General features: G+C 47.2%; 1 protein-coding gene across 1 annotated transcript in view; it reads right to left on the bottom strand.

The window, feature by feature from the left end:
* The window catches only part of Gpc4 (glypican 4), a 115629-nt gene extending 110740 nt beyond the window's left edge, over positions 1-4889 (bottom strand). Inside the window, exon 1 of the mRNA XM_021187509.2 lies at positions 4171-4889. Within this exon, the coding sequence (XP_021043168.1) occupies positions 4171-4330 (160 nt within the window). The 5' untranslated portion in view covers positions 4331-4889. The remainder of the gene's footprint in view (positions 1-4170) is intronic.
* Between the last annotated feature and the right edge of the window lie 5919 nt (positions 4890-10808).

Raw genomic sequence — 10808 nt, forward strand, 5'->3', positions numbered from 1 at the left:
CTGTGAGTTCAAGGCCAACCTGGTCTACTTAGTGAGTTCTAGGACAGCCAAGGTTACATCATAAGGCCCTGTCTCAAAAAATAAATAAAATAAATAAAATAAAATAAAACCCAACCCAGCTAAATGAAAGGAAAACACAAATCTAGAAACACATACTTTGTCTTATTTACAGTATCAGTATCTCGATTCTTCCTTTCCTCTCTGTCCTAACATAGCTTAAGTAATTCCCAGAATCCTTTGCGATACATATATGAGCATTTTTCCAGTGTGGGTACCTGTTCACAGGTTCTTTGCTCATAAAGATAAACAGAACAAAATCAATGACTCCAAGATCACAGTGACTGGTACAAAGTTCTCCTTGGTATCATTCTATGTTGTTGTGAAAAGGCAGCTTTTACAAATTCAATACTATTTCTAACTAAATGCCACTCTTCAAGGCAATTCCAGCACACTATTAATGTGCTAATTTGTCACATATATATCCTAATGAAAATGGTTAGGATTTTAGAGAGTAGGGCTTGGGGAGATGGCTCCGGGTTTAAGAGTACTGACTGCTCAAGCCAGGCATGGTGGCTTTAATCCCAGCACTCGGGAGGCAGTTTGAGGCCAGCCTGGTCTACAAAGTGAGTTCCAGGACAGCCGGGGACAGCTGAGAAACCCTGTTTCAAAAAAACCAAAAAAGAAAAAAAAAAGAAAAAAAAAGTACTGACTGCTCTTCCAAAGGACCCAACTTCAATTCCCAGCACCCACAAGGCAGCTCACAACTGTTTGTAACTCCAGTTCCCTAACACAAACATTCATGCAGGCAAAACAGCAATGTAAAATGAATCTTTAAAAAGACATAGATAGCTTATTATTTTATACTAACAAACTACCATCACCTATTTAATATTCTAGCCCCAATCTCTTCTCCTTGTTTGTGTTTTGTTTGTTTGTGCTGGGGATTGAACCTAGGGTCTGGCACATGCTAAGCACATGCTTATACTGCCAAGGCCACATTTCTTATCTCACTCACATGGTACTTATCACACCTTATGGTGCATTCCAAGTATGTGTGAATGGCACATCTCCCCTGTGTTTTTTTCTTGGGGGAGGGGTGCTTGATCTCCTACCCTTCTTGTTGCTTCTGTGATGCTAAGCACAGAATACTTCACATAGCAGGCAAACCAAAAAAAAAAAAAAAATTGGTCAATGAAAGCTATTACAGATAGATGCTGTGTGATCATGGCATGTGGACTGGCCATTAAGTACTGAATTCAAGCATGTTTATTTCCTCCCTGACACCAAGAAGAGAACATCAAAATTGTTCCAACTACGACCTAAAATTTCAAGTCCTTCAGAACAGCAAATATGCTCAAAGTCTTTCTAGACCTCTAGAAGTACAAGGGTATCAAGAATAAAACTTCAAGAAGTGGGGTATGGTATATCTCATGGGTAAGAGTGCTTGTCTAACATGTGCAAAGCCCTAGATTCAATCGTCATTATTCTTTCCAAACAAAATAAAACATTACACCTAGATAAGCCTAGGGTTCAGTGAACTAGTCCTACAGACATTGCAACCCACTACCTATAAAATCATCTCTGGCTTTGAAGAAAATATATACTTCTCCCAAGTAAAGTGTGTGGTAACTAACTCACTCAGATCTAGGCCCATGCCAAGTCATTACATTGACTTCCCCAGAACTGCCTCCCCAAATGGTCAAAATGATCTAAGGATAGTCCACAGAAGGTGAGGCTGATGTGAGCACCTGGAGAGGCCAGGGTGATGGTAAAGACTACCCTGCTTCTATACCAGCCATCAAAAGGTATTCGATGGGGTCTGTCTGTGTTGTGACAGTGTCCTAGACTCAACTGAATGCCTCTAACACTCCACATTTTTGAGCCATTCAGTCATGCATTTTTGTTATTGTTGAAAGTGGTGCGAAATTGCACTGCATGAGCTAAAGTCCTTGGTGGTCTTCCAAGGATTCCAGCTAAAAAGGCACTTCCTTTGTTCCTCAGGAGAATGCGGTCCAGTAGGTCACTGAAAAGGGGAAATAAAAGCAGCAGCCCTGGGAGGGAGATGAGGACAAGACAAAAAGAATAAAATGTTTTGGGTGTGAGCACATTAGCTTCCATTTCCTGCTGCTGGGCACTAATAACTCCTTATCTTTGGGGGGGGGCAGGTCCAGATAGACATTTATGCAAAGATGTACCTCAGGTATCTTCCAGTGCCCGTGACAATCAAAGGGAACACCCATCGTCCCTGACCATCACCTTTCCAAATTCCTTGTCCATCAGATTGATGGCTGGGGATGCTGCCATCTCTAGAGACTGCACACCACAAACCTGAAGTACCTGGGTAGAGTGATTTCACAGCCCGCGGCCAAAATGCCTCTAGTCCATCTCAGAGGCACATATTGTTTGCACAGGCACATGGAAACTTGTCACTGTCCCATTAAGTGCATAGCTGCATGCCTCCCTTCAGAATGTGGGAATGACAACTGTAACCTTCACGCCAATCATCTCTGAAGCACCCAGGCCCGAACTTCGCAGGTCACAAAGACCTCAAGTTTGACCTGCAGAGCTCCCAAGCTTCTGAGGCTGCCGGTTCAATTCTCTTTTTGCTGGCAGGGCAGGAGGAAGAGGGAAAAGAAAGGGGGCTTTTCAGAGCTCTACAACCAATAAAATCATGAGTCTGGGAGGACATACTTGAGTTCCCCAAAAGACAGGCAGCTGAAGGGCAAACAGCCTTTCAACAGTAGCCTGTGAGTTACTAACAACTGCCAAGGTGCAGTGGACGCCTGGGCTACTACCAACAATTTCTTCAGTTCTATTTCTAGACGAAGGCCGATTACACTCTGAAGGTACCCAGCAACTTCCCTCAATTACTTTTGTAATTTATATGTAATTGATGACTGCACTTAATCTCCAAGGTTATTAATAGCCTTCCAAAAGATGACCCCCAAGTCTTCTAAAGCTTTTGGAAGCGCCTGGTTAAAATTACAGTATTTCCTTTGCTGGCTGCTGGCCCCCTGCCTGCCCTACCCGGGCAACCAGTACAGTGAGGCAAAGGCGCACTCCGCACACTTCCATGAAAGGTTCGGAATGGAGATTTGGCCTTCGGGGCTCGAATCTCTAACTCCTCCGTTAGGTTAAGCTGGCCAAAAGCCAGTTAGATTCGTAGCTCCTTCTGAATCCCCGTGGTGAACAAGCTACCTGTGCCGCTTCGGCCGCCAGCCCGCAGGGCTGTGCGCAACAGTTGGCGGCTTCAAAAATCTAGTACAACAGGGAAGGACTCGCCCAGGCACTGCCACCAGTGGGCCTGGAGACCTCCGGAGCAGGAGGGGAGGGCGTACCTGATGCAGCCTACCCAGGGCTCTAGGAGGACTTCTCCAAATACCATACGCACCCCCCCGCAACCCCCCAGCGCTGAAATCCGGTGAACTTTTTCAGAGGCAAAGCCATCTTCATTTGCATACCCATCTCCAAACTGAGATTTAGGTTTCCTGTAATCAGTCTTTTCAAAGGTCTGTAATTGAAAGTGCAATTAACCCTTAAAATGAGGTGAGAAAAGAGAAAAGGAAGGGAAATACCCGTTTTATCCAACACCTTCCGGAAAGCTGGAGACAACCCAAAAGTCGGGATTTGAAGGAGTATGGAGTAAAGAGTTCGCTTTTTAAAGGTGACTTCTAAAGCCCTTGCAGCTCCTAAAAACTAAACCGTGTCAGCGGTAGAAGAGAGGCGGCGGGGAGAGGAATTTTAGGAGACCGTCAATGAGCGGCTCATTCAAGTCACACGTTTTGCGCCCCTAGGAATCTGAAAACTCCAGGAGGTTCCCCACCCCGCCCCCACTCGGCCTCGTCGTCACCCACACAACAAAGCGGGGAACCCAGTAAAGAATTCAACCCGGAAAAGGCGAGAGAGCCCAAGCCACGCACATTGAGGGCCAGAGTCCCTAGTGGCTTCCCGGGAGTGAGAGGGCTGGGGTGGGGGGCAGCAGCAGAGGACCTGAGTGGCACTGAATAAACCGGCGGCGCCCCTCCACTCGCGGTGCCCGCTCAAAGCCGGAGCTGGCTCTCCTGCCTGCCCGTTTCTCCCTCTCGGCTACCTGGTGCGGCGTGGGGGGCCGCCCCTTTTCCAGGGGTGCCCACCGCTCGGTAATGGGGAGGGTGCAGGTTTCCCACCTACCGTTGATCTCATAGAGGGGGGCATCGTTCTTGTTGAAGCCTTTGGACACGTAGAGACGTCGCACTTCCGAGCAACTTTTCGACTTGGGCTCCGCAGCCAGCAACGAGACGCTGAGCGCGGCCAGGGTACAGAGGAGCGCGAGCAAGCCTAAGCGTGCCATGGTGCGGACCCTGACGGACGCGCTCCCACCTTTAGGGGACAGAATGAGACCGGATGGAAAGCAGCGCTGCGGAGCGGGCAGAGAGGCACGGAGTGAACACTCCCGAGCAGAGCGAGAACCGGGCAGTTGGAGTTGGTAGTGAAGGAGGAAGAGGAGGAGGAGGAGGGCAGGAGGAGGAGACGCGGGCGAAAAGTGGAGCTGGGCCTCGCGTCAGGCAACGGTCCCCGGTGCCAGGCGCCCAGCGGGGTGGGGTACGAGGGAAAAGGCGTGGAATGGGCGCGGGACCCAAGGGACTAGGGAGAGGATCCGTGACCTCGGGACTCCGAAGGCTAGAGAACCCGGGCCAGCTAGCCAGGGGCGGAGGGGCTCAGGGAAGGAAGGGATGGCAGGCGTCGCAGGAGAGCAGAGTGTGGGCGGCGTCGGCGGGCGATCGCTGGCGCGGGGCTTCAGCCACCCGGCGCTGCTCCGCTCACCCAGCCTGGCTCAGCTCACTGCCTTCGGCCGCGCGGCTGTGCCCTTCTCAGCTCTGCCGCTGATTGACTGGCCCGGCTCGCACAGCGAGGCTCCGCAAACTTGGCCAAGCGGGGCGGCCCTAAGGGAGGGAGGGGGCGGGCATGGGGAGAGGGGGGGCGAGCCCGAGACAGGCGGGAGCACGCAGGGCCGGGCCAGGAGAAAACCTGGAAGCTGGGTTGGATCTGGAGCGGGCCAAATCCACTTCCTAGGGGGCCAGCACGGGGCGCGCAGCGCTCCCTCTTGCGACACGCCCTACTGGGCTCCTCCCTCCAGCCCTCCTCTTCAGAGGCGGGGAACCTGCCCCCCCCGCACCCCCCCCAGCAAGAGAGGAAAGGGCAGTTTCTTCCCGCTTAAGGGACCAAGTCTCAAGAGATCCTGGTGACCTGGATCTTGGGGCCTTGAGCCCCTGTCTGAGCCACAAGCCTTTCTCCCCAGGCTATCGCCATGGGCCTGAGCAGCCCTCCAGCCCCAATACCAGCCTCGCTGCTTCTACCCAGCATCCAGGGCCACTTCTAACCAACACCTGGGCAAGGAAGGCACACTCACATACCGGCATTGTTTTGATCCAAACAACACAGGGGGTTGTGGGGGACCTGGAACTCACAGCTGGCCTGAGAGGCTCACCTGGCCTCCCTTGACCTGCTTCCCATCACACAGTGTTCCCTCAAGAGCACAAACTAGTCCCTAACTCTAGCAATCATCTTCTCACCTGCTTCATCCCCCACACACTGTTGAACGCACGCTCGCACCCTAAGTTCTGCAATAAATATACACAAACTCTGAAAGTGACCAGAAAACATTCACTGAATCTCAAGGAGATAGAGCTAAATCAAGGTTGCTCAGAAAAACTTTTGGCCCCACACTGCAAGAAAGAAACGCTAAGAATTAGCACTCACCTAAGGTCAATGTGTCCAAAGTCCCAAGACTCTTGAATGAAAAGACCCTAGTGGTGGCAGGGAATGACAGCCCAGGATCTCCAATCCTTCCCGATCTACATTTAGCCCCAAGAAAACTGGGAATGGGTGAGTCTTCCCACCTTCCAAGCTTTGTCAGATTCCATTAATGAGTGTTTTGGAAGCTCCCAGGGTTCCTTTAATGAAGGGAACCGTGCAGATTGTGAACTTGTCATTACTGTTGTTATTGTTACAATCTGCTTTAAGAGCTTAGGGTGAGAAGTGCCTCTGACACCTCGGGAGTGTGCTGGGAACTGGGCAGATGAAAAGGGCTGGAGCTTATTATTTGGCTAGACTCTCAATTCCCATAAAATTACATAGGGTGAAGATACGAACCATCATTACAATTATCGCCCTCAGAGGGTTTGTGGAGGCTTCCTCCACTGCTCCTTGGAAACCATATTGACATGGTTGGCGGTGAGGAGCCTTCGAAAGCTATGGGGGCTGTTTTGAATGCCCACTGCAGACTCCTCTTCAATATACTAACTCTTGCAGAGCAGTGGCATGAACAGACACACTATGACCTGTCTGTAACTAGGACTTCCAATTTCTTTTCTGTTTGTTTGTTTGTTTGCTTGTTTGTGGTAGAGTTTCTCCCTCCCTGCAGCCCTGGCTGTTTTGGAATTCTGTAGACCAGGCTGGCCTTGAACTCAGACATCCACTGGGCTCAGGCTCTCAAGTGCTGATATTTAAGGCCTGTGCCACCACACCCAGCTGTGACTTAATTTTTTTTATGTCTGGCAACACATTTAATGTATGCACACTCAGCTCCATTGAATTCCCTGTCGTCTTCAAGGAACTTTTGAATAATCCAGGTAATCCTTAAACTGCTAACCATGAGGTCCTCATGCCACTGCTAGTGCTTAGCACAGCACTCTAACACCCATTGATGCACACATAAAGCTATTCTTCAGCAAGGGAAATATGATCTGAGATGCGACCAACATTAATAGTAAAATGAAATTCCAAACTGGGTATATGATACACACCTGTAATTCCAGAAGGTATAGACAGGAAAATCAAAAGTTCAAGACCAGCCTCAAGGACATAAGGAATTTGTGGCTAGCCTGGGCTACCTATGACCCTCTTTCAAAATAAACAAAAATAAAATAAATCTCTGACAATAAAAGAGAAAGGGATTTTCCTAACATATAAAAGGATCACATTGGAACATTGCCTCCCACAGCAAGAGGAACTCATTTTTGCCCCCCCCTCAAGTCACTGATGCTCTTCCTTTTAGTGTATTATTAACCAAAACTTGAGCCTTTTCTACCAGAAACAGTAACCTCTGGCTACAGGCAGATCTGGACAAGTCTGAACGTTACCGGGGAAAGCAGGCACCCCAAGCGCTGCTCAGAGGCTCAGAGGCGGTTCCCACTTCAAAGCCTCCTTTCATTTAAATACAAACAGGGTGAACAACTGGCAATCTATGAAACAAATATCACCCAGATGGAAGCTTTTCAGATGGCCCTAGCTCCTGATGATCTCCCCTCCCCCTCCCCGGCACACCAAAGGAGGCTGGAGAAGCACCTTCACCAAAGTTGGGAGAATTCGGATAGTTTTCAAACTGTTCAACTTCACATGACTTTGGATTGGTTTTCACGTTTGTTTCTTATTATCATGGTAAAAGTTACATAAAATTTACCATTTTATCCATATATAGATATATAAAATTGAGGGCCTAGGAATTCGCTCAGTTGTTAAAGGGCTTGCCAAGTAAGAGAATCTGTGTTCGGTATCCAGAACCAGTTAAAAAAGAAATGCCCAGTGTAGGATGGGGCGTGGTGACAGATGCCTTTAGGGAAGCAGGAGCTGAAGGATCTCTGAGTTCCTCAAGGTCAGCTGACTGTACAAAGCCAGTTCCAAGACAGCCGATGCTGTTACACAGAGAAGCCCTGTCTCAAAAAAAAATAAAAAACACACAAAATAAAACAAAAATTCTCCAGTGTAGAGGCACCCATTTGTAATACCAATGTTGTGGAGGGTGCTTGGCTCCTTGGCCAGGCAGATTAGGCAAATTGGTCAGCTCTGAGCCCTAGGTCCCAGTAGGAGATCCTGTCTCACAAAGCAAAACTCCTGAGGACTAACCCCCAAGGTTAACCTCTGACCTCCACATGCATCTCTGCACATATACAAGTACATACAGATGACACAAAAATAAAATATACAATTCAGCGGCATTCAAAATAAACTAATATTGTTCAGTCATCACCATAGCTAGTTCCAAACCATTTTCCTTGTCCCATAACCAATCCACATACTCCATTTTCTCACTCTAGACCCTAGAAGCCACCAAATCTGCCCACTGTTTCTAGAGTTTTGCCTAGTCTGGACATTTTGTATGAAGAGAATTATTCAATGTGGGGGCTTTTGATCTGGCTACCTTCATTCAGCATCAAGTTCTCAATATCCATCTATGTGGCAACATGTTTCAGCATTTCCTTCCTTTTTAAGGATGAGTAATATTCTATTACACAGGCATACCACAATGTGATGCTATAGTACCTTACATGTAGGTGTCTCTAGGCGCTATGACCCAACTCCTAGCATCCCTTCAAACACAAAGGACATTTTGAATTTTGTGTCATTGTTTGAATTCACCTGCTTACAATCTCTCTCTCTCTCTCTCTCTCTCTCTCTCTCTCTCTCTCTCTCTCTCTCTCTCTCTCTCTCTCTCTCTCTCTCTCTCTCTCTCTCTCACACACACACACACACACACACACACACACACATACATATATATGTATATATATACATACTTTGAGCATATCTCCTTTTATTGAATTCCTCTCCCACTGAACTTTTTTTTCTTCTCAGAAAGTTCCTCTCCTGCTTTGATTTCTCTTGTGGCATGCAGGGTGTGTGTGTGTGTGTGTGTGTGTGTGTGTGTGTCCCACTGCCTTTAATTAGGGATGCCTGCATGAGCATAGGTAGGGATTAGGAGCCTAGCTTCTGACATTCCTAGGAGACACCGTCTCACAGCAAAGTCTTTGGAATTCTTTTTAAAAGAGACAAGGAAACCAAGTCCCAGACAGGTTATATAGCTTATTCACAGCCACAGAGATCTTTGAGTAGCCGAACCACCAAGACTGAAATCTAAGCCTCTGTCATAATCCCATATTATTTTTTGTCAGAAAATACAGTGCTCTGGGTCTTGTTTAGGATCAGTAATAAATGTGTAACTTCCCTAAATCCTATAGAACTATCTTTTCTTCAGATTAATAACTGAGCCTGGCACTCATACAATGTGTGAGATAGTGCTTTGTTCTAACGGGAGGGGAGATGTATAAGCCAAAGTTGGCTTAGATAGAACGCACTTATAGCATGCCTGGTATCTTAGTTAGGGTTTTACTGCTGTGAAGAGACACCATGTCCAAGGCAACCCATAGAAGGACAGCATTTAATTGGGGCTGGCTTACAGGTCAGAGATTCAGTTCATTATTATCAAGGCAGGAGCATGGCAGACATGGTGCAAGAGGAGCTGAGAGTTATACATCTTCATCTGGAGACTGCTAGCAGAATAGTAGCTTCCAGGCAGGTAGGATGAGGCACTCAAAGCCTATGCCCACAGTGACACACCTACTTCAATAAGGCCACACCTCTTAATAGTGCCACTCCCTTGGCCAAGAATATTCAAGCCATCACAATGGGGTCTCTCATCTAGTAGGGGTGGGACACGTACGCACAAGGAATGAAGAACACATTGTGCTGTCCTCCAAGCATGGAGAATAAGTTAAATCAGGTCCTTTCAGCCAACAGGTAAATGCCCCACACTGTCAAATAAAAAGATGAGAAGAAAGCAGATTCCTTTCCTACTTTTGCTAAGTTGTTGCACCCTTACTGAATTCAGCCTATGTATATACTGTCATTCTTCTCCATTCCATAGACAGTTCTCTGATTCATTCTTAAGAAAGCCTGCCTGGAACCGGGCAGTGGTGGCGCACGCCTTTAATCCCAGCACTTGGGAGGCAGAGGTTGGCTGATTTCTGAGTTTGAGGCCAGCCTGGTCTACAGAGTGAGTTCCAGGACAGACAGAGCTACACAGAGAAACCCTGTCTTGGGGGGGGGGGAGGGAAGCCTACCTGGGGAACTCCAAGCAGAAAAAGCAGCAGTTTCTGTCTCTAGATCTTCAACACAAGAAAATGCCAACCTTGTCCCTCTACGGAATCCATGTTGTTTAAGAATTCTTCCCCTTAGCACTGGGAGCTATTCCAAACTGGGCATTTCCCCAGTGAAATAAAAAAAAGCCTCTATTTGAAATCTTCTGGTTTTCAAAGTGAGCAACTGCTTTAGAACTGGTAAAACTTTGGGAATGTAGCTCAGTTGGTAGAGTGGAGCCCTGTGTCCAATTTTTAGCACCCCATTGAATTGAATTTCAAGTCCTGTAATTCCAGGACTTGAAAAGTTGAGACAAGAGGATAGTTAGAAAGTTCAAGCTCGGGCTGGAGAGATGGCTCAGCGGGTAAGAGCACTGACTGCTCTTCCAAAGGTCCTGAGTTCAAATCCTAGCAACCACATGGTGGCTCACAACCATCTGTACAGCTACAGTGTACTCGCATACATAAAATAAATAAAAATCTAAAAAAAGAAAGAAAGAAAGAAAGTTCAAACTCATTCTTGGCTACAAAGATGATTTTCAGGCCAGACTGTACTTCATGAGACTCACTAAACTATTTTTTATGTTGGTTGGACAAACTCAACATAATCTCTAAACCAAATTTCACCCATTATCTCTTGTTGTCCTCTGGTTCTTCACCTTTTCAAACAATCAAGCAAGTTATGCTATATGACTACTTATTTTATACAAAGGTTGATTCTGGGGCTTGGAATATAGGGTAGTAATAGAGAATTTGGAGTATGTGAGACTTTGCCTTCATCCCCAACACTACGGACATTTTTTTATTTAAAAAAAAAAGTAGCCGGGCGTGGTGGCGCACGCCTTTAATCCCAGCACTTGGGAGGCAGAGGCAGGCAGATTTCTGAGTTTGAGGCCAGCCTGGTCTACAAAGTGA

This window comes from Mus pahari, chromosome X (genome assembly GCF_900095145.1).
Source record: "Mus pahari chromosome X, PAHARI_EIJ_v1.1, whole genome shotgun sequence".
In the NCBI taxonomy this organism is placed as follows: domain Eukaryota; kingdom Metazoa; phylum Chordata; class Mammalia; order Rodentia; family Muridae; genus Mus; species Mus pahari.